This window comes from Drosophila navojoa, chromosome X, assembly GCF_054131105.1.
Source record: "Drosophila navojoa isolate 15081-1374.11 chromosome X, UAZ_NAV_1.0, whole genome shotgun sequence".
Lineage (NCBI taxonomy): Eukaryota > Metazoa > Arthropoda > Insecta > Diptera > Drosophilidae > Drosophila > Drosophila navojoa.
Window position 1 is genome coordinate 17,647,129 of NC_142895.1, and position 26,905 is coordinate 17,674,033.

At 42.9% G+C, this 26,905-nt stretch overlaps 3 protein-coding genes across 8 annotated transcripts; 2 read left to right on the top strand and 1 right to left on the bottom strand.

Moving 5' to 3' along the window:
- The first annotated feature begins 743 nt into the window (after positions 1 to 743).
- Positions 744 to 3,022, top strand: LOC115565012 (gamma-aminobutyric acid receptor subunit alpha-2). Its single transcript, XM_030389937.2, has 5 exons — positions 744 to 1,585; positions 1,646 to 1,728; positions 1,787 to 1,989; positions 2,057 to 2,548; positions 2,632 to 3,022. Exons 1-5 carry the CDS (start codon positions 912 to 914, stop codon positions 2,971 to 2,973), a joined length of 1,794 nt encoding a protein of 597 aa, XP_030245797.2. The 5' UTR covers positions 744 to 911; the 3' UTR covers positions 2,974 to 3,022.
- A 779-nt stretch (positions 3,023 to 3,801) lies between these two features.
- Positions 3,802 to 9,606, bottom strand: Lcch3 (Ligand-gated chloride channel homolog 3). Of its 5 annotated transcripts, none has more exons than XM_089264984.1 (8): positions 9,156 to 9,606; positions 7,420 to 7,760; positions 7,158 to 7,329; positions 6,908 to 7,092; positions 6,684 to 6,841; positions 4,992 to 5,495; positions 4,689 to 4,910; positions 3,802 to 4,591 (listed from the first exon to the last, which is right to left on the bottom strand). In XM_089264984.1, the coding sequence occupies exons 2-8, from the start codon at positions 7,500 to 7,502 to the stop codon at positions 4,413 to 4,415; spliced, it is 1,503 nt and encodes a 500-aa protein (XP_089121110.1). In that variant the 5' UTR covers positions 7,503 to 7,760; positions 9,156 to 9,606; the 3' UTR covers positions 3,802 to 4,412. The 5 variants fall into 5 exon arrangements, with proteins under 5 accessions (XP_089121110.1, XP_089121109.1, XP_030245803.1 ...); XM_089264983.1 differs by lacking the exon at positions 9,156 to 9,606 and adding an exon at positions 9,014 to 9,149; XM_030389943.2 differs by lacking the exon at positions 9,156 to 9,606 and adding an exon at positions 9,000 to 9,149 and having other exon boundaries at positions 3,802 to 4,588.
- An 823-nt stretch (positions 9,607 to 10,429) lies between these two features.
- On the top strand, positions 10,430 to 25,405 carry Lrp4 (LDL receptor related protein 4). Of its 2 annotated transcripts, none has more exons than XM_089264982.1 (14): positions 10,430 to 10,525; positions 12,110 to 12,940; positions 14,566 to 16,124; positions 16,220 to 16,341; positions 16,404 to 16,595; positions 16,676 to 18,141; positions 18,301 to 18,516; positions 18,577 to 19,802; positions 19,865 to 20,256; positions 20,319 to 20,444; positions 20,506 to 20,623; positions 20,686 to 21,181; positions 21,243 to 21,400; positions 22,426 to 25,405. In XM_089264982.1, the coding sequence occupies exons 2-14, from the start codon at positions 12,889 to 12,891 to the stop codon at positions 22,561 to 22,563; spliced, it is 6,261 nt and encodes a 2,086-aa protein (XP_089121108.1). In that variant the 5' UTR covers positions 10,430 to 10,525; positions 12,110 to 12,888; the 3' UTR covers positions 22,564 to 25,405. The 2 variants fall into 2 exon arrangements, with proteins under 2 accessions (XP_089121108.1, XP_089121107.1); XM_089264981.1 differs by having other exon boundaries at positions 10,467 to 10,638.
- Positions 25,406 to 26,905: the final 1,500 nt, after the last annotated feature.

A 26,905-nucleotide genomic window follows, 5' to 3' on the forward strand; every position in this document is an offset into this window, starting at 1 on the left:
AATTTTCAAAACTTTTTTGATAGCAAAAAACCCTCAATTTCATATATACGTGTAGGTGTGTGTGTGTGTGTGTGTGTGTGTGTGTGTGTGTGTGTGTGTGTGTGTGTGGTAAGCCAAGAGACGTAAATGCAACGCGCTTAGAAACAGATTCGCATAGTCATGGGCATACTGTACAAATTATCCTGGCATTCTTTTGTTATCCTGTAAACGGTATTTTGTTGCCGCTGTTGTTGTTGTTGTTGCTGTTGCTGTTGCTGTTGTTGTACTTTTCGTGTTGCCAGTGACGCCAGTGAGCGCCGACGTTGTTGCCATTGTTCAAAAATGTCACACTTTCTATGCCACTTAACTGCTGCGTAAGCAGGTTGCTTGAGCCTTGAGGCGAAAGCAAAAAAAAAAAGAAAAAGAATATTAATAATATGCAAAAAATTGAAAATATCTATAAATTATAGAAGAATCTTCGGGAATATTCGAGAACGTGTGAATGTACGTTCCTAGCAGTCTGAACGGTCTGCCGTCTTAAGAGGTATCTGGTACTGGACTCGTTCCAGCACGTTCTTGACTCACTTTGGCTTAGCAGTTAGCAGCTCAAGTGTTTAATTACTAAGCTACTTCAAGTGTTGAACAATGCTGAAAGCAGAACCCATGAAAATTATGAAACATGAATTGTGAGCATCGAGCTGTTGGACCGTTAGACTGCTAGACCGTTATACCGTTAGGCGGGACACTTCATTTCCCTGACGAGTGCTCAGCCGCACTCTGCAGGCAATATGCGGACAATTAGTGTTCTGAGCTGGCTAAATAGCACCAAAGTCTCAGATGCACTTAACACAGTCCGCGCTGTGACCTTCAAGAGAGAAAACACCTAGGTTTTCGGGTGCTCCAAGCACATATATGTACATACGTATGTATGTATGTATATCAGTTCTCTGACGACACGCGAACTCTTCCACAGTTGCTTGATTTGCTTGAGCCTGCTCGGGCGGCAGGGGGGCGAGGGCATCACCACAGCTGGCGGCTCGCCGGAGCAGCTGCCATCGCCTGTCGCGAGCAAGATGCCTTTGATAACCAGCGAGTTCAAGGCCAGCCGCATCTACGAATCCTTTCGCGCCCTCTCGACCGTCCAGGGCAAGAGTCGCCTCAGTCGGCGCTATGTGAACGATACGAGTGCGTATGGCGCACTGCGTAAGGCCCGGCCACGTACTGCCTCGGCGGACATGCTAAGCCGGAACATATCGAGCATTCTGGAGAACCTATTGAAGCGCTACGAGCAATCGCAGCTGCCCACCCATGGACAGGGCCTGCCGACGGTGGTGCGCACCAATATCCTGATACGCAGCATGGGACCCGTCTCCGAGCTGGATATGGACTACTCAATGGACTGCTATTTCCGTCAGTATTGGCGCGACAAGCGGCTGAGCTTCCAGGGCCCCATCAAGAGCCTGTCGCTGAGCATCAAGATGTTGGACAAGATCTGGCGACCCGACACCTACTTCTACAATGGCAAGCACTCACACATCCACACGATTACCGTGCCCAATAAGCTGCTGCGACTGGATCAGGACGGTGGCATACTCTACTCGATGCGGTACGATTGGGGCTTTGCGCATCACGGGACAGTTCCTAAGGCTCAACTCTGTCTTTGCAGGCTCACCATCAAGGCCACCTGTCCAATGGAGCTGAAAAACTTTCCGATGGACCGCCAATCCTGTCCACTTATCATCGGCAGCTGTGGGTAGACGCCTCTGCCTTGCCCTTGCCTCCCATTGCCACTAATCCTCCCTTCCAGATGGCTACACCAATCAGCAGCTGGTCTACGAGTGGCAGAACCACGACGATGCTGTCTCCTTTGTGCCGGGCATGACGCTCAACCAGTTCGATCTGATCAGCATGATGCATCGCAACTTCACCTCCACGCGACGCGAGGGCGACTTCAGCGTGCTGCACGTGGCCTTCAATCTCAAGCGTCACACGGGCTACTTCCTGATACAGGTGAGCCGTATCTATATGTATACATATATAATCCCCTCTTGATTATGCCACTCTGTGAGCTGTTCAGGTCTATGTGCCCTGCATATTGATTGTGGTGCTGTCGTGGGTCTCCTTCTGGATACATCGCGAGGCGACCAGCGATCGGGTTGGCCTCTGCGTGACGGCTGTGCTCACTCTGTCCACCATCAGCCTGGACTCGCGCACCGATTTGCCCAAGGTTAAGTACGCCACGGCCCTGGACTGGTTCCTGCTCATGAGTTTCCTCTATTGCATTGCCACGCTCTTGGAGTTCGCTGGCGTCCATTACTTCACCAAGCTGGGCAGCGGCGAAATACCCCGCATCGACGACGAGTGGGAGGACATTGGAGCCTTGGGCTACTCCACGGGCGAAATTGCCGACGCGGCCGAGGCCAGCGACGACAGCGAGCCGGCCAACTCGGATAGCGATGTCTTTGTCTTTGCCGACCACGATGCCCTGCACTGTGAGCTGCCCCTGCCGGCGGACCTCAACGGCGGCGGCTACCCCAAGCGCAACACCTTCAGCTGCCCCATCTACAATGTGAGTTGGCCCACACTCAAGATTTGATGGAGTCCAAATTTCAGCTCAATTGGGCTTTGGCCTTTGCTTTAACCTTTCACTAGAACCAGCAGCAGGAGGCCGCTCACATCTTTCCAAGACTCTCCTCGCACGCCTCGACCATGGAGCGCACCACCCAAACGGAGCCGCCCGCCGTCTCCCGCATGCGTCAGATGTGGCTCTGCCTGAAGGGCGACGACAAGTTTCGCAGGCAGCGGGAACGGGATGCGGCTGCCGAGAAGAGCGTCCAGGGACGCCAGGGCGCCGGCTATGTGAACAGCATTTCATTGATTGATCGAGTGGCGCGCGTTGCCTTCCCCATGACATTTGCGCTGTTCAATTTGCTCTACTGGCTGGCCTACGGCATGTACAAGAAGGAGTTCTCCTGGTCAATGATTAAGGCCTGAGCTGCTTGACCCCCAGATGAAGATTGGCAGCCAGCGATAATTCATACATGTAGATGCCTGATGTATCTTCAGATTATCAAAGAAAAAGTCCATTTTGTTCAACCAGATAAAGTCGATAAATATAGCCAATGCTTATATGTTGACAAAGTGTTTTTATTCTTTGCTTGAAATCCGGGAGAACTGGAAAAAGTTGAAGTTGCCGATTTGATATGCCCCTAATGGATATGCAGTAGAGTCCAATTATAACGACGCTCAAGGAACCGTATAAGTTTGTTCATACAAGATTGTCTGGGGAGCAGAATTTTCGTCACAAGAAACGTACGGACGCTATAAGTGATGTCGTCTTAACCGGATTCTATTGTAGATGTCCATTTGAGTTTAGGTCAACAATAATTGTATTTTTAGTAATTAAACTGAACCAGGATATATAATATATAGTGGAAACAGTGGTTATAGCGATTCCGCTTAAAGCGTTATACCGTTTATGTCGATGAAAATTCGATGTATTTGTTGATCCCCAAACAAAGATATATAAAAGAGCTTCTGCTTTCGCTTCCGTCGGTCCCTTGAGCATCGTTATAGCCTGATTCCACTGTATATACTTTATATATACGAACGGATGGACGCATAAGCGAACGGACCGCATGGCAGGCATAGCAAAAAACCAATATACTCATTTCCCTACGTGAATGAGTATAGTAAACTCGATTCCAATATGATTTTCTCATCATTTGTCAGCAAAGTCCTCAGTCTTCCACTTCCAACGATGCTTCCTCATTCTGAATCAAAGGAAATCTCCGTCCCCGCCCAAAGCAAGTAAAAATGCAGTTTGTGTAAAATATGTAAACCATTTAAATAACATTTCTAAGAAATATACAGTAAATGATCTCAATGATATTGTGAGTATTGTGAATAATTATGAAAAGCACTTGATTGAACAAGAGTGAAATTATTCGCGTCACATCGAGCTGCTGCTGCTGCTGCTGCTGGATCACCGTTGATGGTCCTCAATGCTCGTGCTAATATATGTATGTGGCCAAATGCATACCAATTCCTTGTACAATTTGGCTAAACTCGTACTTAATTAATCTGTACCTAAATTTTCAAATTACCGGGAACACAATTACTGTGATTTACCTAATGTGAATAGCAATACTAAACTATATATATTTTTTTATATATATGTATATACTCAAATGTGTGTGTGGGTGTATGTGTGTGAGTGTGTTTGTGTATATATCGCATATGTATATGTATGTATATGTTGCGGGTCTATCATTCCATTTATATAAATTGGTCAATGTCAATATATGTATATATATATATGTATGTATATACCATATACTATTTCATCAGTGGGAGGGCAGCAGGTGGTGGCCGTGGAAGGGGCAATGATACTTGGGTAAGTACACGTTACTAACACTTTTAGCCGCAACTAATTATTCTAATATGTAGAAGATCCAGTAGCCGAGATTGAAAGCACAAAAGCTAATCGGGAATATCAAGCGGGAGTACTTGTCGATAATGTTAACATCTTTGATTTTCGGTATTGTCGCCCTAATGGCCGAGGCGCTCTTCTTAATGGCGTGCATTACGCGTGGACGCGCTGAGATGCCTGCTGGGAGAGAAATCGAGAGAGACAGAGAGAGAGAGAGAGAGAGAGAGAGAGGATTTTAGTAGTTAACACTTGATATAAGATTCTTTATCCCACTTACCTCTTTGGCCGCGATGTCTTAGCTGGCTGCGACCTGTTCCATAGTTGCGTGTTATGCGAAAACTTGGCGGAAACTTGGCCAAGTCCATGGTCTCGGTGCCGATGGAGCCGAGGGTTACATTGTAGTTACCTTTGCGCAACGAAGGTATAGGACTCATGCGTACGTCCTGCAGCTCAATAATGTCTTCTGTGGTTGAACACGTTTCGGATTTCTCCAGTTTACCTGCCAGACGAATAGAGATCGAAGAAAACATATTACTGAAATACTCTCTGAGATATGTTGTCGGCTGATCTATGTATGTACCTATTTTATGTCGATCACAATCCTTCAGCTTTTTGATCTTCTTCTTGGCCCGCTTGCCCCAGTACGTATAATTAACTGCGGCGTATTCGAGCAGCGCCGCAAACACGAACACAAAACACATCACCAAATAGATATCGATGGCTTTCACGTAGGAGATGCGGGGCAGCGAGCTCCGCACACCGGTGCTGATCGTCGTCATCGTCAGCACGGTGGTGATGCCGAGCGCCACGCGAGCGCTCGTCGCCTCGTGGTTAATCCAAAATGATACCCAGGATAGCATCACGATCAGTATGCTGGGCAAATACGTCTGGAACACAAAGTATCCGATGTTGCGCTGCAACTTGAAGGAGAGCGAGAGCCGCTGATAGACGCCAGTGGCCAGGCGCTCCTTCCTGTCATTGGTCTCATATCCAATGATCGTAAACTGTGGCAGTTCGGCGTCCTCGACGCCGCGTACCGGCGTTGGCTTCCAGTACATGACCACATCGCTGACCGTGTAACCATCTGAGGGAAGCGAAACGGGAAGTGGTGGAACAATATGACCAAATTGTTAAATTAGACACATAAATGAAATTTGTATATTATTAAACTATAGCTTCAGAATATTTCAACTATTTAGCATAGTTTGCAAATAACTGTTAACAGTCTGATTCTTTGCGCTCTGCTCGCAAAATCAACCGAACAAAAGCATGCTTACTCGCTCTCACTCTCGCTCTGAGCAAGAGCCTTCGGCTGTTTTCGTTTTCGTTTTCTATTGAGTGCGTTTGACGTAAGCACTCAATTTATAAAGTGAAGCGTCTTCACATTCACATACACATGCAGCCACGTATACACAACTCTCGCATGAATACCAATACAACAAAAGTCTTTCTGCACTATTCGACTCAAACAAACGGTTAAGGAACGACCAGAGCGAAACGGGCGAGCCGATCGCAAACGAGCGCGTTAAAGAGCCAATGCAATCGGTTACGCTCTGAGTGTTGTTCTATGCCTTTGAGTGCTTTCTCACAATTTGAGTGAAAGGCACTTATGTAAGTATGCATGTATGTATATATGTATATGTATGCATCGATAAACGGTCAACAAGTATTTGCGAGCTGTGCTTAAAAGGGAATGCAGCCGAGAGAATTATGAGTGAAATGTCTGTAGTGAGTGTATCTGTATTAGCAAGCAATGCTACTTAACTTAATACAAAAAGAGAAGGCAGCAGAATATAAAATAGTTTAATTACAATAAAATTACAATAAAATGTGTATATTGTAAAAAGCCGAAAGATTTATGCAACAACTGAAGAGAAGCCAGAGTGTGTGTATATTGTACTTATAGGAGCCGACAAGAAATAATTTTCAGTTGTTACAAATCCAATTGGATTCTGTTAAAGTGTGTATCCTGCACTTGGCTACAGAAAAAAGGTGAAGCAAAAAGCAAAAGAATTTAACAGCAATCGTATTTGTATATTGCTCTTATAAGAATCAGTGTGAACTGCTATAAATCCAATTGGATTATGCTGTTCTTAACAGCCAAGGCTCTTCTTCTCTCTCGCTCACTCTATTTCTTTTGAGCAAACTTAATGTAAGCTGAGGCAATATACAAAGGGATTTAACTACAAACTGTTGAGCTATAAATAGCTACAAATCCAATTGGATTTTATAGTTCTTGATAGCTGAGGCTTATATCGCTCAGTTAACTTACAGCTCTCGATTTCCACGGTGCAGTTCTGTGAGTCCAGTGGGTAGTAGTGCAAATCCATCATGCAGGCGAGTGTTGTGGTGAAGCGCATGCCGTAGGTAACGGCACCATCGCCACCAAGACGCACCAGCTTATTGCGCTCGGTGACGTCATGCAGAAAGCTATGTCAAGTATATGCTAAGTACGTCTATATGATTTCTATATACATATATGTATATTTGACTGACCTGTTCTTGTCGTTGGCAAAGAATGTGTCTGGCACCCAGATCTTCTCGGCAAAGTCGCCAGACAGCGTCAGCACATCATTGACCCCATCGTCGTCGGCATCGGAATCGTAGTACGGGCCGTAGATGTTGAAAGCCAGGCGCTCGTCGCGCCAATACTGATTCAAGTACATTGTTATAGTATAGTCCTGTGGAGTACATTTTTTTAGTTGGAGTATGCTCTAGCTAAAGCGATTTGGTGTGCCCGACTTACCATATTAACTTCGGAGATCGCATCGAAACTTGCTATAGTCAAATCCATGCCCACGTGCAGTGGCTCGCCACCGAAATTGGGACGCAGCCGTATATCGTATCCTTGCAATATTTTTGAGATCGTCTGCGTAACATTCTCCAAGCGGCCAGCGAGCATTTCCTTGCGCTTACATCTGCGAGGCGCAGGAAACAGAGAAGGAGAAAGAGAGGGGTAGGGGAAGATGGGTATATCTTGGTTTACATGGATCAGTTGTTCAGCTTACCGTACTACAGTTAGCTGGGCGCTTAGCACTAACAGCAGCAATAATAGGCTGTAACAGACGCCCAGATGGCCAAGACTCGTCATATTGGCGGCAGTTAACTGTTTGCTGTTGCTCTCCTCTCTGCGATTCTCAACTCGTTGGCATCGTCTCAGCTGATGCTTTCACTTTCATGCCGGATGGCATTGCCTAACTTTTGAATTACGTTTTCTTCACTCTCTCACCTCCCTCTCTCTCACTCACTCGCTCTCTCTCTCTCTCTCTCTCGCTCGTTCTCGCTTGCTGCTCTTAGTACTGCATAGTTAGTCGCGTGTTTTGATAACGTTGCACAAGTGTATTTATATCTATAGTAATCGGAGAGACATTTCAAATTGATATTATGTCATTACACAAACCTAAAGAGCATATACATATGTATATGTATGTATATGTTTTATATGTAACGGGAAACACTTTCGAAGGTTTCACTTTCTAATTGTTGTCTCAAGTCGTTCAATGGCATAGAATATTCAGCAGTTTGATAAGTGTTTGTTTATATGCGCGTCCTTCGAGCTTCAAGTTCCCGTTCAAAGACACCGATGCACACATCTAAACATATCTATACATATATATATATATACACACGTATATGTTGCTCAACTATCAATGATTTATGCGTATTCATAATAAATGCCAAGTGTAAGCAGCAAATGCATTTCTCTGAACATCCATCTACTCAAATGGCACTCACAGTTCTAATGGTTAACTAATGACAGACATTTCTTTGAATATATATACATATATGTATGTACATGTTTTAAATACACATATGTATGCATGTATATTATATTCACATATAAATATATGCTCGAAAATTTAGCTGTAAGTGTGCAATGAGCACATGAATATGTTTTCCCTAATAGCATTTTCTGAGAGCGTCTCATGGTTTTCCTTCTTCTTGCTCTTCCTCTTCTTGTTACTCTTGTTTTTTTTTTTTTTTTGCTTTATATAGTATTTTCAGTTCGTTAATGTGGCCCTCATCATTGTTGCTCTGTCATAGACGTATGTGCGATTGTTTGTCTTTTCAGCGTTTGACCCATTTTTCGTCTATTTTTTTTTTTTTTTTTTTCATTTACTGCAGTTAGTGGCAAAGAAGAAAATAGAAAATGGCAAATGAGCCGCATTCGGATGCTCTATTTTTAAAGGACACATTTATAATAGGCACACACACACACAATGGAAACTGTAATAAATATATGTGTATCTATGCGTGTGTGTGTGTGTGTATGACATTGTACACAAGCATTTTTTGCCATTTGCTTTTGGTATTCTATCAAATTCGCCAGTCTATAAAATTGCCAGCATATTATCTTGACACAGACACAGCCACGGGCACACACACGAACACACACACACACACAATATCAATTTGCTGTAACCCACAAAAAAACAAACAGAAAACAACAATAACAACAAGCATAAATAATAACGCAGCGAATTAAACACGTCGAATGGGTCTTGCGATTAACACGGATGCCCTCAAAAGGAATGCGAGAGAAGACAAAAATTTATAACAAAAATCAAAAATTGCAAATGCAAATTACGATTGCTCATTCACGTTTTCCCGCTCGTCCTATATCTAACGTATAGATGTATCTGTATCGCATCGCTGGGAGCGCGCGCGTCGTGGGCAGCAACGAGATTGGTTATGTGGAGCGGCGGCTACCGTTGCTAGCTAACGAATGATTACTGTCAGTTACCGTTACGTCTTCGGGTGCCACTGCCACTGCTGCTGATGCTACGGCTGCTGTTGCTACGGCTGCTGCTGCTGCGACTTGCTCTTGCTCTAATTGATGATGAAGATGATTATGGTGGGCCCACTCGGCATAGGCCCTGGGCCTGCGCATATTACATTCCGGGGCGACATTCCACTGCCAAACAGACAGCCAGGCAGCACACGTAACAAGCGCGCTTTCATTCAGAATCACGAGATGCCAATGCTCATTTAGGGTTGTCACCGTCACCGTTTCGCTGCTGCTGCTGCTGCTGCTGCTGTTGCCTGGCGCCATCTGGTGAGCTGAGCCCAATACTCACACAGAGAGGCTGTCACATACACACACACACAGGCATACGTGTGAGTGACAGCATTAATGTTAAGTATTTCAGGTACTTTGGCTGTACTCTAGTTTGCATCGCATTTGTATTGTACAGCTAGGCGCATAAGCTACATATATGTAAATGTAAAAAGAAAAAAGATATATACATGATTTATAGCATATATATAACATATAAGCTATAGTCCCAGCTCAGCTCTCTCTCTCTCTCTCTCCCTGCAATGCCAAGCTAGGCTTGCTCATCTCTGTATACCTCCCTCTCCCTCTCTCCCTCTCTCTCTCTCTCTCTAACTCTATGTTTTCTACCAGACCTGGCTCTCTGAATGCTGGCTTAGCCAGGCCAGTGCGGTTAGCGGCCTGTTTTGGCCTGAATGGCTGACCGGGCCAATTGATTTTGGCCAGCTGTTTGGCATGGGCCAGTGAGAGTCTGGTTGTGCACTCCCCGCATGTAAGTCAATGATAAAAGCTGCCAATGCTGTGGCCAGCGAAAGCTAAGCGCAAATCATGCGAGCTTTTGCCCAAAAGCCAGCAACAACAGCAACAAAGGCGAGAGAAAAAAAAAAAAAACAAAAGCTTGCTCGGAGCGAATGCGAGACAAGGACTACAGCATCAGCAGCGTTTGCTGTTACAGTTACAGTTACATTGTTTTACGCAATCGCCTCTGCATAGGTGTGTGTGTGTGTGTGTGTGCGCGCAAGTGAGCGCAAGCCATGTCTGTGTATGCGTGAGTTACGCTCGGCCCATTCAGTAAGCCCATTGAGAAACCATTGTGCTCAGCCAGCGCTGGCTGCAAGCTTTCGGCTGGCACACACAGAGACAGGACACACGCGCACAGATACCTACAGAGACGTACGCGTGTGTGTGTGTGTGCGTGTGTGTGGCACAATTGGCTCAGCTGCGAATTGGGAGCAGAATGCCGACTGATGCTGCTGCCGCTGCTTGGAATCTCTGGTTATTTCACATTTTTCGTAGTACGGAGCACGGAAGCAGACGTTCCAAGCCTTGAGCTAACGCACGTACATCACGGCGCTTCGACGACGACAACAACAACAACAACAGCAACAACAACTGTCATAGCTACAACGACAACAACAAGTTACATGGAACTTCAGCAGGGACTTGGCCAATAGTACAAAAAAATAAAGCAAAAGCAACAACAAACAAGCGAAAATTACAACAAATTTTTGTTAAATTTTCTCTTCAAATTTGTGTTGTGTTGTTGTTGTTCAATTTTTGTTTAAGTGTTGTGCGAATGTGAATCGATGAGGCAAGCAAAAGAATCAACAGAATTCCGAGCACATATGTACACACACACACACACACATAGAGAGACAGGCACACTTATTAAGTGTCCAAGTGCAGAGTGCTGCGTGTGTGTGTGTGCGTGTGTGTGCGTCGCGCATTAATCAAAAATACAATTATAAATTTTGCATAAAATCGTGTTGACTAAACGGTTTAAGCCATTAAATACATAATATGTATGTATCCCACATACATTGTGCAGTTCGTAGGTGTGTGTGAGTGCGCATGCTCCACATAATATTTTATTTAGTGCAGCAAGAGCAAAGCTCAACAAAAAAAGGAATAATAAAATAAAATAAAAGAAAAGCCAACTGAAACAGGAAAAAAGTCCACAACAACAACAACAGCAGCAGCAGAAATAACAACATTAATATGAAAACTATGCAAATATCGAGCTAAAACTTCGATTCGAAATAAATTGAAATAGATGGAAAATGTTCTAAAAATAAAATTAGCGGCGCTTGTGCTAATGCCGCCTCCGCATTCGCTGATGACTTAGAGAGTGGGTGTTTCCCACGCCGGAGCACATACATACATACACATACGCACACACATACACATACACGCTTACACCAGCAAACACACACACACACAAGCAGAAATACACACACATATACATGCATATGTACGTATCAGGTACTCACAGACACACGCACACACAGACACACGCACACACATACACACGCACACACACACCCACATGTATACGTAGTTATAAAGTAGCTACTGCTCGTAGCAGCAGCCGCAGCTAAAAATATGCTAAACTAATTTAAAAATTATTCAAAATTTAAATTTAAAATATAAAAATAATAAATACATATATTTTAATTTAATAAATATAAAAACTAAATCACCAAAAAACACTATATACACATACATGCGTACATACATTCGCAAACACTTCGTGTGCGCTCGCAACAGGCATTTCTGTTGTTGTTGTTGTTGTGCTCCTGAAACTAAAAATAGAAAAAAGTCGAACGGAAAAAACTCAAACTAGACTTAAATTAGATTTGCGAATATTCAAGTGAAACAATTAAATACAAATAATAATAATAAAAAAATAAAATAAAAAATAAAAAAATTAAAATTAATTGTAATTACTGTAAAACAAATGCCCAGTCCTTACACACACACATGCATATGTATATTATTCTCTCTGTGTATATACATGTGTATGTATGTAATACACTGGGCTTGCTCTACAGTTAAATATGAAAAGTAATTAAATCATGCATCATAGTATATGCCATAATGTAGAGATAATAATGAGATAGTATATGCCGTTTATCGATTGACAGCCCCAACATGCTCCGCTGGATCTCTCTCCCTCTCTCTCGCACACAAGCACGCAAATGTAACTAATAGAGAAACAACATGAGAATAACAATGAAATAAATAACAAATATTCGAAAAAAAAGAAGAGAACAGAAAACAAAAAAGCGCTTATGAAATCAAATGAAGACTGATATGTATGAAATGTGTAACAAGTGATATTCGAACTTGAGCCGAATCGTGGATTAGTGCAGACAAATGTTTTATGCAAATTGCGTTTGCCTCAAAGCGCCCAACAATAGCAATAACAACAACCTCGACAACAACAGCAACCTCAGCAACATCGACAACAACAACAAGAACAACAACAGCAGCAGCAGCAGCAGCAAGTTGGCGTGCCAGGGTAAACCGATGTACATATGTATGTATGGCACAGTACATATGTATGTACATGCGGTCCTGTGAATGTGACACCTACGCAACGCGAAGCGCATTAAAGTGCGAACACAGCAGCAGCAGCAGCCACAGCAGCAGCAGCAGCAGCAGCCGCCCAACTCCAATCAGTAGCGCGTCACACGCACGCGCCAAAAACCGCTAAAACAAAAAGAGACAACAACAGCAGCAGCAAGAGCAGCAGCAGGAGCAGCAGCAGGAGCAGCGGCAGGAGCAGCGGCAGCCACAGAAGCAGCGCCAGCAGCAGCAGCAGCAGCAGCGCCCTGCGTGCGCTTCATTGTGTGCGTGTGCGTGTGCGTGTGCCTCTGCCTGCGCCTGTGTCTGTGCCTGTGTGTGTGTGCGTGCGGTGGCAATGTATTTGCTAGCCTTGCCGTTTTGCCCTTTGGTGTGCCTGCTATGCTTGTGTAAGTATATTATCTCTGTCACGTACATCCTCAACACACACACACACACACACACACACACACATAGCTAAATATACACCCACACAGGCAGCATGCTTTTGCGTACTTATCAATGAAAATTGGTATTAGCATTAGCATTAGAGCATTCTCCAGAGATTAAGTGCAAATTTCTAGCGATTAGCCAACTGGGGGCCGCACTAGCATTACTCAACTGTCTATTTTTAAATGTCACACATTTATCTCTATCTATATATAGGTGCAAGCATTTCATATGCATCTCACTCTTGCTACGTTGACCCGCCCCCCGCCCTCAATGCATTCCAATTGAATATTTAAAGTGTTTACTTTGCATTTGTCTCTTTTCCATTATCTCTTCAATTTGCTTTGGCGCACTTCATTTGGGGGTATCTACATAATTAGTATACGCATGTGTATATGCGTGTGCTATGTGTGTGTGGTGGTATTTGTTACACCTATGTGTGTATACCACCTGTTAGTTTATTAGCCCACGCACATCTTCAGCCATTAGCACATACATGTATGTATGTATGTGTGTGTGTGTGTGTGTGTGTGTGTGTGTGTGAGTTTTATATGTGTGTGAATAGTGCGTCTATTGCACGAATGTGTGTGTGTCTTTCTCTTTAATTTGTGCAATCAAAATAGTTTTGTTAATTAATGCAAAAATTAATATTATTGTTGTATAACATTATGAAAAAGTTACAATATTACAAAAAAATAAATAAATAAATAAATAAATAAATAAATAAATAAATAAATAAATAAATAAATGAATAAATAAATAAATAAATAAATAAATAAATAAAAAAATAAATAACTAAATAAATAAATAAATAAATAAATGAATAAATAAATAAATAAATAAATAAATAAATAAATAAATAAATAACAAAAAATCAAAATTAATTTAATATTGTCAAGTAAATCAATTCGATTTTCTAATTAAAATGCATATAAAATAATTTAAAATATTTTCAAACATGTGTAAAAAAAATAATAATAATAATAGCAACTAAATTAAGTCATTTAGAGTAAAACAATTTATTCAAAAAAAAAAAAAATAATAATAATAATAATAATAAAACTAATAAGAATAAGAATAATAATAATAATAATAATAATAATAATAATAATAATAATAATAATAATAATAATAATAATAATAATAATAAAATTACTAAAATCAAATTGAAAATTGAATTAAAACAGAAAGGAGTAGAATAGTAAATGCTGCTAAAACAGATTCTTAAATAAAGATAGGAAATATAATTAAGTGGAAATTCAACAATTCTTTGAGAAAGATTTCCCCAGTCCAATGATCTATGTCCCAGTTATTTACTTTCTTATAAATAACGAGTTCCGCTGAAGAGCCGCTCATTTATCGACATATAAGTGATTTCAACTACTACAGTTAAGGAATTCCAACTACTTGACGGCAGTTCTCTATAAAAAACACTGTTGTATGTAGTGTAGTGTAGTGCCATTGATAGCAGACAGAAAGGAAAAACTGTAGCACACTTTTCAGTAAACGACATCAGACATGCTTAGAGCTAGCAAATATTATTGTAGCAAATATTATACCAGCAAATATAAAACTCGAATTCCAGGTTTGGGAATCGGCAACTTAACTCATGGACTTGGTGAACAGTATGACCGTGGAATAAACAATCGCGGCGGTGGTGGCGGTGCCGAAAATACGCAGGAACGTCCGCAGCAGTGGTATCAGCCGGCGCATCCACGCTCGGCCAATGCCAACGGACACGGTGTGCACGAGGTCGACTTGGCCGACGATCTGTTGCATAAGGAGGACGATCATGATTATCTAACCGCATCCGACTATCCGCCACATCAGGAGCACGATCACGAGGGTGAGCACGATCATGAGCACGATCACGATCACGATCACGACCACGATCCCGACCATGATCACGAGCTGGATCATGATCATGACCATGACCACATTGATGATAATCTAGAGGACAATGGAGATGGCGGTAAGATGTATGGTCATGTTTATGTTAAGGAGCCAATGATACCTCACAAGCCGATCGTTACGTCCGGCACTGGCACTACCAGCTCGGGTGACACTCCGAAATTTCGTAATGTGGGCGCACAGGGCGGGCGTGGCGACATGTATGTGGTGCGTGAATCGGACCGACAGACGAGCACGCGAGGTCGCGACGGTTTCGTGGCCGGGGCCAGCAACAAGCAGAAGGGATTCCGGCCATTCGCCAATCGGGTGGTGGTCCACGACGATCCGCGGCAGCTGGGCCAGCCCGGCGATGGCTACAGCGCACCGCCGTCCACTGGCTGCCACAACACGTGCGAGGAGTCGCAGTGGCAGTGCAGCAATTGCCAGTGCATCGAGTCGCACGGCCGCTGCAATCGCGAGGTGCAGTGCACGGATGGCAGCGACGAGTACGACTGCGACAACATGGACGACATGATGTCCAAGCTGCAGAAGGAGTGCGAGCAGAGCGGCCTGCATGTGATGTGCCCCAAGACCTATCGCTGCATCAACAAGGACTGGCTGTGCGATGGCGACGACGACTGCGGCGACTACTCCGATGAGACGCACTGCGGCGCCCGCACCAACTGCACCGAGGATCAGTTTGAGTGCCAGAACGGCTTCTGCATTCCGCGTCAATGGGTCTGCGATGGCGAGAACGATTGCAAGGATTACTCGGACGAGGCGCACTGCAATCGCAGTAGCTGCACCGACGAGCACTTCACCTGCAACGATGGCTACTGCATCTCGTTGGCCTTTCGCTGTGATGGCGAACGCGATTGTGATGACAACTCCGACGAGCTGAAGTGCCCGGCCGTCATCAACAGCTGTCCGGAGGGCGAGTTCAAGTGCCGCAGCGGACTGGGCGGCGCCGGCGGGCCCAGCGGACAGTGCATACTCAATCGCTTTCGCTGTGACGGCGACAACGACTGCGGCGACTGGAGCGACGAGGAGAACTGCCAGCAGAAGCCGTCCCAGTGCACCTCCAGCGAATTCAAGTGCGCCGACGGCACCTGCATACCCAAGCGCTGGAAGTGCGACAAGGAGCAGGACTGCGATGGCGGCGAGGACGAGAACGACTGCGGCAACATGAGCCCGGAGCATCCCCTGACCTGTGGCCCCGACGAATTCACCTGCCACAACGGACGCTGCATTTTGGTAAGCTCACTCCCCTTGAGTCTAATCGTGGCATCATAGGCAAAAGTCCTTCCCCTCGTCCGCATACCTCAATTGTAATTTCTATTCACTTTTAGCGCACTTGGCTCTGCGATGGCTATCCGGATTGCTCGTCGGCGGAAGATGAGGTCGACTGTCATCTGCTGTGTGACGCCGGCCAGTTCCTTTGTCCGGCCAAGAAGAACATCACCAATCTGAAGTGAGTGCCAGGTGAATGAATCACTAACCTAGTCACACATTCACTTTGTAAATCTTCTGCAGAATCTGTGTGCACCAGAAGCACGTCTGTGATGGCCAGAACGACTGTCCCCTGGGCGAGGACGAGGTGAACTGTCCCGTGGAGCAGAAGTGCCCCGAGCCCCAGCAGTGTGAGCAGCTGTGCATCAAGACGGCGCGGGGACGCGATGAGTGCGCCTGCCGCCTGGGCTACCTAATGCACGCCAACAAGCGCAAGTAGGTTCCTCGCACCGACTCCTTTCGTATTTCACGTGTAATCCGGCCGTATTCTATTTGTTTTCCTCTCCCGTGTACAGCTGCACGGACATAGACGAGTGCCAATATCTGACGAGTCCCGTCTGCTCGCAGAAGTGCCACAATACGCTGGGCTCGTTCGTCTGCTCCTGCGAGACGGGGTACATATTACGGCCGGATCTGCGCACCTGCAAGGCGCTGGGCGGGGCGATGACGCTGCTCGTGGCGAACCGTTGGGACATCCGGCGCGTAACACTAAGCAATAATCGATATATGGCAATAGTGAAGGGACTGCACAATGCAATCGCCTTGGACTTTCATTACCGGAAGGGTCTGCTGTTCTGGTCGGATGTCTCCACCGATGTGATCAAAATGGTTAACATTAACGGCACCCAAGTGCGCAGCATTATCAAGTGGGGCTTGGAGTCGCCGGGCGGCATTGCCGTCGACTGGGTACATGATCTATTGTTTTGGACGGACTCGGGCACGCGACGAGTCGAGGTATCCAACTTCCAGGGGAACTTACGTACGGTGATTGCGTCGAGTGATCTGGATAAACCGCGCGCCATTGTCATCCATCCGGGCGAAGCTCTGGTTTTCTGGAGTGACTGGGGACCAAATCCGAAAATCGAACGCGCCCACATGGATGGCTCGCAGCGACAGGTGATCATCTCGAAGGGCGTCACCTGGCCGAATGGCCTGGCCATCGATTATCCAAATAGCAAAATCTATTGGGCCGATGCCAAGCAACACGCCATTGAGTGCTCCAATTTGGATGGCAGCGAACGCATCAAGGTGCTCAGCACCCATCTACCTCATCCATTTGCACTGACCATATTCGAGGACACGATGTACTGGACCGACTGGAATACAAAGACTGTCTCAGCTGCCAATAAGATAACCGGAAAGGGTTTTCGTTCGGTGCACGAGAATTTTCATTTTCCCATGGACATTCACGCCTATCATCCGGCACGCCAGCCGGACTATCAGGATCGCTGCCAAAAGGACAGGCGTGGCATGCGCGGCGGCTGTTCCCATTTGTGCCTCCCCAATAAGACCTCACGCCGCTGCGGCTGTCCCATTGGACTGTCACTGAAGGACGACGGCAAGACCTGCAAGAGTGCCCCAGATAAGCTCGTCCTAGTGGCACGCCGCAAGGATATTCGCCTACGCCAGCTAAATACGAAACCCTCTGGACCGAACGATGTTGACATGATTGTACCCCTGGACAATTTGAAGCATGCCGTTGCGCTCGACTGGTGCAGTGAGACCGATTTCATTTATTGGACCGATGTGGAGCGCAGCTCCATCAATAAGGCTCATCTCAATGGCAGCTATCAGCAACGCGTCGTCCACTCGAATTTAGTTTCGCCCGTTGGCCTGGCCCTCGATTGGATCACGGACAAATTGTACTGGACAGATCCCTCAACCAATCGCATCGAAGTGGCAACCACAAATGGCAAAATGCGCACGCTCCTTGTCTGGGAGAAGTTGGACAAGCCGCGCGACATTGTCGTAAATCCAATAGGTAAGTCCGATCCCTAGAATTATAGCGTACGCTCTCTAAAGACAGAGACAAAAGCTAGGGAAACTGCCAACCCATTCTTATCCATGACTTTAGAGCTCTCGCCATTATTTAGGCGGGTCTTTTTAAGTATTACTAAATGTCTGTCTTTGATCTCCATAGAGGGCCTTATGTTCTGGTCCGATTGGGGTGAGGAGGCCATGATCGAGCGAGCGAACATGGACGGCGCTAGCCGAGTGATCATAGCATCTAAGAAACTCATCTGGCCCAACGGACTTGCTATCGACTACGATGAACATAAGCTCTACTTTGTGGACGGCGGCACAAAGACGCTGGAGAACATGAACTTCGATGGCAGCAATCGCAAGGTCATAATCAGTAAGTACAACATGAATCCTCAATTGTAATTGAAGTCGTTGCTAATGGCTCGTTGAACAGATGGACTGGGGCATCCCTTCGGGCTGGATGTGAGCGGCGGTCGTGTGTACTGGACGGACTGGGATACGAAGTCGGCGATGAGTGCCGACAAATTCACGGGCAAGAGCGTCAGCACGGTGATTGCCAACACGAGTGACCTAATGGACATCCGGGTATTTCATCGTACCCGCAGGCGTGTCTACAATGCGTGCGATAAGCAGAACGGCGGCTGCTCCCACCTCTGTCTCCTGAATCCGACTAGCTTCACGTGCGCCTGCGCCGTTGGGGTGCAGCTGAAGGAGGATCGTCGCACTTGCTCCGAGGGTCCGACGAAATACATTCTGTTCGCCCATCGTATCGACATCCGTCAGATCTCCTTAGACTTTGATCATTTGATCGATGTGGTGCTGCCCCTGCCGCCAATCTCGAATGCCGTTGCCCTCGACGTAGACCAGAAGACGGGCTACATTTTCTGGTCGGACACCATTGAGAACGTGATCATGAGCTCCAGTGCGGACGGGCTGCATGTACACAAAGTGATCGGCGAGAGTCTGGAGAATCCAGATGGACTGGTAGTCGACTCGATCGGCCGCATGATCTATTGGGCCGATGCAGGTCGTCATACCATAGAAGTGGCCACGCTCGACGGCAATAATCGGCATGTGATTGCCTACAAGGATCTGGAGTCGCCGCGCGGCCTGGCCCTCGACTACGAGGCGGGTCTACTGTTCTGGACCGACTGGGGTCACTACCGTAAGATCGAACGCTCGCACCTGGACGGCAACGAGCGCTCCCGCATTGTGACAGCCAATCTCGGCTGGCCGAACGGACTCTCGCTGGACCTGAAGAGCAAGCGCATCTATTGGGTGGACGCTCTGCGAAAGACCATCGATTCATGCGACTACACGGGTAATCAGCGCAAGCTGATCATGTCGGCCCTACATCATCCCTATGCTCTGGCGCTCAGCGATGACCACATCTACTGGACGGACTGGAAGTCGAAGGCCCTGCACATGGCGGATCGGCGCCAGACCAGCAACAAGCGCGATGTCATGACCAACATTGATGGCCTGATGGACATTAAAGTGATCATCAGGCAGCCGCAGCTGGCGGAGAATGTTTGCGGACGCAACAATGGCGGCTGCTCCCATCTGTGCCTGCGCAATCCGGCGGGCTATTCGTGCCAGTGCCCCACCGGACTCAAGCTGCGGGAGAATAGCACCACTGAATGTCAAAATCTACCAGACGTAAGTCCAGCCCACACTCATTATCCACACTCGACTCCATTTGTTTCGCCTTCTTCGTTTAGGATTATCTGCTGATCGCGCTGCGCTCGGGCATTGGCATGATTTCGCTGAACAGCGGCGACTACATGGACGTGGTGCTGCCCATCAATGGGGTCCATGGCGCCGTTGTGCTGGACTATCACTATCGCAGCAATTGGCTCTTCTTCGCGGACGTCAATATGGACGTCATACGCCGAGTCAATCTGTTGAACCTCACCGAGAGCAAGGTGGTGGTCAGCACGGATCTGTTGACGCCCAATGGGATTGCGGTTGACTGGATAGCCGACAATCTCTACTGGTCGGACACGGATCGGAAACTGATTGAGGTGTCGCGCCTCGATGGCAGCAGCCGCAAGAAGCTCATCTCGGAAGATCTGGGCGATCCACGCTCTCTTATCGTGCATCCCTCCAAGGCGTAAGTGTCTAAATTCTCTAAGATAGCTTCAAAATTAGTTTAATTGATTTCTGTCGCTGCAGCTTTCTGTTCTGGTCGGACTGGAACTCACCGTCGAAGATCGAGCGAAGTCTCTTGGATGGCTCCAATCGCACGGCCATTGTGACATCGGGCATTGGCTTTCCGACGGGTCTAACCATTGACTTTAGGTAGGGATCAGACAGAGATTACTTTGTGACTTGATCAATACTTGATGAATTGCTTTTGCAGCAACCGACGTCTGCTGTGGGCCGATGCACTTGAGGATAATATCGGCCAGGTTGATTTCAATGGCAAGCGCCGCCAGACAATTGTGGCCTACGCACCGCATCCATTCGGCCTGACAATGGTAGGTTAAGGACTCAATTCAGCTTAGCCCAGTTAATGTTCACTTAATGTTCACTCTCACAGTTCGAGAACAACATATACTGGACCGATTGGTACAACAAGTCCGTGTATCGATCGCAGCGTGAGCCTCGCGTCGGCTACAACTATCCGTTTGAGGTGCGGGACGCTCTCAGTGGAGCGCTGGATATACGCGCCGTCTCGCTGCAGCGACAGGCGAAGACCTGGAATCAGTGCGCCCAAGAGAATGGCGGCTGTTCGCATCTGTGCTTCTACCGGGTCGTTGATTACGTGTGCGCCTGTCCCGATCGACCGGAGAGCGACGGCCGCGTTTGCTCGACCACGCCCAAGGAGTTCGTGCCGCCCCGCCTCGAGAGCGAACAACCGCTGGACTACTCGGACGAACTGACCGATGACGGCGGCTCGACTGACAGCCAGAATAATCACAACGAGACTGACGATGATCTCAACGCCAAGGAAAACAGCCAGCGCGAGTTCTTTGTGATCATCGCCCTGGGCGTGGTCATTGTCATGGTTATCATTATAATGCTCGTGATATTCAGTAAGTCCGCCTGAGTGCCAAAGAGTTTCCTTTGGATTCAACGCAATTTACTTGCTTTCAGTGCTCGCTTTCAATACGAATCGCAAAAAGGCGAAGCGCAATTCACGCGGCTCTAGCCGCTCTGTACTGACATTCTCCAATCCCAACTACAACGTGGATGGCACCCCTATGGAGCCAAAGACGAATATCTGGAGACGATTCAAATATGATAAATCGCATGTGAGCTCTATATGAATATCAATATGAATATGAATATTATTGTGAATATGTGTGCTAGAGTTTGTAAGAATATTGTATGTTAGGATGAAATTCATAGCCAAGGCAATACAATCTTGAGTGTTTCCTTCGCTTTCTCGCTCTCTCTCTCACTTGCTCTTACTATTTCAGTCAAGGCTAGCTAGTGTCATGTCTTAGATAATATCAGCTTTTGCTAAACTGAAATTTCATTTTATATTTTAAAAATGTTTTTCCTGGAGTTTTGGAATATATACGGTGCCGGATTAACAATTAGGTAGAATAGGTAGTTGCCTAGAACAACGTAGGATTCTTTTAAAATCGAAAGAAAAAGGAAACAGACGTGAGAAAACGCTGCCCCCAAATTGACGGCTGTCTAGGAGAGCCGTTAAAGGTTCATCTCGCCGTATCCGTATATCCGTATTATAGCGACGCTCAGGGAACTATCGTTATAAACGGAGGATGCTATAACCGTATAATTTTGCTCATATAAGTTTGTCTGGGAATCAGAATTTTCGTCACAATAACCGTACAGACGCTGTAAGCGGAGTCATTATAACCGGATTCTACTGTACTGTATATACAATCGAGCCAAGTACAATGACGTTACAGGTTTTATACGCTTCTCTTCAACTTCAGTTTTGTGTGCAATAATAAAAGTCATACATATATGATACTCGTGATTTCGAGCCTGTTTTTAAAGACCTTATGAGCTGCTGATCTGTAGACTTGGAAGTCAAAGTATATCAGCTTGAATACCAATCTCCAGTAAAAATAAACCTTGAGCTAGGCTATTGTAACAAAAATTAGTTGAAAGAGGCTTTAAAGCTCTTTAACGCTATTACAATGAATATTATGATATATTAAAAAAAAAAAAAAAGCAAATATGACTAGCAAGCTTGATTTTTCACGAATTCCCTTAGCCTACGCATAAGTTATAGTAACTCGATATATATATATGTATATATATTTAAATATAATATTTTCTCTATGTACATATTTGTAACCAGGAACGCGCCGGGGTGTACGAGGAGCGTAGTCTAACCACGGAAACTGCCTCGTCCAGCCTGTTTGTGCCAACGCCATCGCCGATGGCGTCGCCGTCAACAAAGACTATGCAACTGACAACGCTATCGACTATCACATAAATTGAAAAAAAAAACACAAAAACAAAAATAATACTAACTAAAGAAACAAAAACATGAAACATGAAACGTTACATAACTCAGTGAGACATTAAGATGCATTCCATATAAAAAGAAAACAAAAGACAAACATAAGAAAGCATACTACATAATTATTAATACCATTTTGTTACTATGAGAATGAGATAATGATAAATAAGCTGATAATGATAATGATTATGGTAATGATATATGATAATGCTAATGCTAATGATAATGATGATGATGATGGTGATGATGATGACGACGATGACGATGTTGTATGTATAGGGCAAGAGAAGCTGATGTGCTCAGACTCTTTAGTTATATATTCGGGTTAGGTGTTATGCTTTGGTAAAGGCATATGTATAAGTATATATATATATAGACATGTGCGTATATATGTATATGTATATATATGTGTATAAATTATCTGCCGAACTGGCTGTGTAATTTAATTGATGAATAGTAAAGACTCAGGCCTGTTACAGACGTCGATTTTGATAACATTTCATTTGTATTTGAACAGTCAGCTATTTATGCCGTGATTCTACTTGCCTATAAATTAAATGAAGACAAAACGAAACAAAGATAGAAGTTATGTATGTATGTATGTATGGATGTATGGGTAGTCAGGTCCTTTCAGTACCAGTACACTATATAGTACCAGTACCAGTACTATATATACGTATGTATTTATATGTATTATTATTATTATATATGTATATGTGTGTGTATATATATGTATATGTTTTCAACTTGTACCACATATATGCACTTAACTGTACCTAAGTATACATTTATCTTGACTTTGGCCTACTTTTCTTTTCGAGTGTAAATACAAATTGAGCGGACGCGTAGATATTATTTATCATTTCTGACGATTTTTTGTCTCGTTTTGTGTTTATGTGTACAAAAGAGGTCAGACAAAGCAGGAGATAGATACTTGAAACGAGACGAGAGAAAGAGATAGAAAGCAATTAATGTGTGAATAAAGCAGAGATCAAATATGCAAATATGTAAAATGCGCTTAAATTGAAGAAATGTGTATTCTTTAATAAAATTCAATACTATTATTATTATTTATTTATATATATTATTTTGTAATAAATGTATAAATATTAAAAACAATTAGCGTACTGTATATTTGGTATTTGTTTCTTTTGATTTCTCATGCTGCTATTTCACTCTAACCCATGCAACTCTGAATATTCGCTAGAATCAAAAAATTACAAGAAAAGAAAGAAAAAAAAAACGCCGAAACTGAAAACTGAAATGTAGTAAACCCATTTAAAAAAAGGTTAACTCACTGTGAACTTTCAAAGATTCACAATGTATTTTGTTTCTCTTTGTTGTATTGTTGTATTTTTCAACACTGGTTAAACTGAAGACATGAGAGCTGGGCGAAATCTGTATAAAATATACAAAATAAGATATATATAAAAAAAAAAATTAAAACAAAAAAACAAGCAAAACTTGCAACACAGTTGCAAAGAATTGTGAATGTTAGTTATACTCGAGCAAGTATTATCACGTTATAAATGTGGCTACAATCGTTAAAAATCGTCTGGGCATAAAATAAAATATAACATATATAACTGTAATATAATTCACAATTGGTTATGTTTTAATCAACAAAAAAAAAAAAAAAAAATTAATTAAAAATTTAAAAAAAAATCGTTTTGTAGATACAGAAATATATAGTATCTACTATGAACTATGCTTTCCGTTCAAGGGCCCATCATTCGCCATTTCACTAAGTTGACATTCGATTCTATGATATAGTGTATATTTATTCTTGATTCCACTCGCCTTCGCATATAGCGCGTAAATACATTTATTTTCAATGTTTTTGGTTAATCTCATGTGAATGTGGGCCAACCAATTCAGCGTGCAATATCATCTATAGAACTCATCCACAACAAAGCCAAACAACTGGACAACAGAGAGAGAACTAGTACAAACGTGTGTACATATACTTATGACAGTCAGTGTTGCCAATACAAATGTAATATTTTTAACAAGAGAGAGATTGCCTTTTTGAAACAACAAACAAAATCAAAATAAACAAAAAACAAAAGAAGAGAGGAAAAAAAAAACAAAAAAGGGAAAAAAAATTAAACAACTGATTTTAAAGAGAAAAAAACAAAACTTTCGAATGTTTATAGATATATTTTACTGTTAACATTTATGTTAATTCTGCTGGCACTAAAAACAAACAAAATATTTTCGTATTCTAAATACAGAAATAAATATAATAATATGGCGACACTGATACAATGAGCAAACGAAATGAAAACTATGAAAACAAAAGCCAAAATGAAGAAAATACAAAAAAAAAGAGAAAACAAATTACTAAACCCAAACAGCAGAAGAAAAGAAAATCTATAGAAACTGGTTTTAATCTTCCGTATCTCAAGCAGATGGAATTTTTCAACACTGGCAATCGCTATTTTATCAAAATCAGCGAATGTGGAATTGATTGGCGTTTCGAAAATCAAAAGTACACACAAAAGAAAAAGCAAAAACAAAAAACAAACTAAATATATATATATTATTATATATATTGAATGAAGATACAAATTATTAAATAAATAAAAACAAATTAAAGGAATACGAAAAAAACAAAAAACAAAACCAACATAAAACCAAAAATAAATAAATTTTTCGATTTGCACAGCTTTGATTGTTAGTCTTAGTAATTAAATTGTTTAAATCTTACGTATGCGTAAATAAAACAAAACCAAAAACAAAGAAAACAAAATGAAGATTTATAGTTTATGTTTGTGTTGATGGCAAAATAAAATTGTAAAAAAAAAAAACAAAATCCAAGAAAAATAATCCGTTGCGTTGAGGCTGCACTGAAAATTCAAAACCAAAAATTTCAAACAAAAATATGTATGTATTGTATGTATGTATTATGAAAAACTGAAGAAAACTGTCATCGCAACGAGATCTGTCAAAGGTGTTTTCCGTTTGTATATATATGTATGCATACATATGTATATATATCTATATACATATATATATTTTATTGAAGAAAAACAAACAAAACAAAAGAAAAAAACAAAAACAAAAATGAAAAAACATGCGAAATTCCAAAAAATTTAGAAACAAGAACATATGATGTATGTAAATCGACGAATGTGTCAATTTGTAAAATAATTTAACCAAAACTTATCGCACATTTGGGACAGGTCGAGTGCTCAATAAAAAAAAAAAAATAAAGCATAAAACGAAGTTGATATTATTAAATATATCTATTTATTACAAAAACTGGGCTTTCTCTAATTCTATTTCAATGCTTCTCTACTTATATATAATAACAACATTTCTGTCGGGCATTACCGGCTGCAGCACACTCATTCACGACCCAAAGGCTTCCGCTACGCCTTCAAATTGTATATAACAGAATTTTAGTCGACTTGCCACGCCCCCAATGGCCGTGACTATATATCTCTTATATATATATATACATTAAAAGTTTCTGCTCTCAAGCAGCTCAACAACTATGGCTTCTGAGATACCGGAAAAGGAATTTTCCGACTTGCTACGCCCTTAGTGGGCGAATCGGGAAAATCTTTCAATACTAGGGTGTCTAATTTTAGGTCTCTAGCTTCAATAGCGGCTAAATGATTTGCTTTCGTATGGACAGGCGGAGAGAGGCGGACAGCAAAATGGACATATTACAAACCCAATATATTCTCTTCACTTTCTTGGATGAGTGTAAAAGAGCTAAAGAAGTCTATGAAAAAAAGGTTGAATGACTGAATAATAAATATGGTATTTGTAATCTTAATATTTATAGTTACTATTTTTAATTTATTTTTTTTTTTAATTTTATAACATTTTTTAATTACAAGGGGTATAAATATAATATAATATTTTAAATATTAGATAAGTATCATATTTTCTTTATTATATTTTTATTTGTTTATTATGCAATCTTAATACATTTTTTGTATAAATATAATATAATATTTTAAATATTAGATAAGTATCATATTTTCTTAATTATTTTTTTATTTGTATATTATGCAATCTTAATACATTTGAATATATAAAATATTAATATTGTTATTATAAATATTAATATATATTCTTGTTATTTAGCTGCTAAGACTAAATATTGGTTCTTAAGAAGCTTACAAGCTTAGATTTTTAATAGAAGTATTTTTAATTTTAAAAACTAAAAATTTAAAATTTTTTTAATTTTAATTTTTTAATATTTGCTAAACATTTTCCAGTATTTTTCATTTGTCTTTATCATTTACTTTATTTCATTTGCTTTTCTTGTAAGGACCTGCGCAATGCCTACGCTTGTGCT

Coding starts and splice junctions, on each gene's coding strand:
- LOC115565012 (XM_030389937.2), top strand. CDS start 912: ATGTATATCAGTTCTCTGACGACACGCGAACTCTTCCACAGTTGCTTG. Junction 1,586..1,645: donor GGCATACTCTACTCGATGCG/GTACGATTGGGG, acceptor CTGTCTTTGCAG/GCTCACCATCAAGGCCACCT. Junction 1,729..1,786: donor TCCACTTATCATCGGCAGCT/GTGGGTAGACGC, acceptor CCTCCCTTCCAG/ATGGCTACACCAATCAGCAG.
- Lcch3 (XM_089264984.1), bottom strand. CDS start 7,502: ATGACGAGTCTTGGCCATCTGGGCGTCTGTTACAGCCTATTATTGCTG. Junction 7,093..7,157: donor CGATCTCCGAAGTTAATATG/GTAAGTCGGGCA, acceptor TGTACTCCACAG/GACTATACTATAACAATGTA. Junction 4,911..4,991: donor TTGTGATCGACATAAAATAG/GTACATACATAG, acceptor TTCGTCTGGCAG/GTAAACTGGAGAAATCCGAA.
- Lrp4 (XM_089264982.1), top strand. CDS start 12,889: ATGTATTTGCTAGCCTTGCCGTTTTGCCCTTTGGTGTGCCTGCTATGC. Junction 16,596..16,675: donor ATGCACGCCAACAAGCGCAA/GTAGGTTCCTCG, acceptor TCCCGTGTACAG/CTGCACGGACATAGACGAGT. Junction 20,624..20,685: donor ATCCATTCGGCCTGACAATG/GTAGGTTAAGGA, acceptor TCACTCTCACAG/TTCGAGAACAACATATACTG.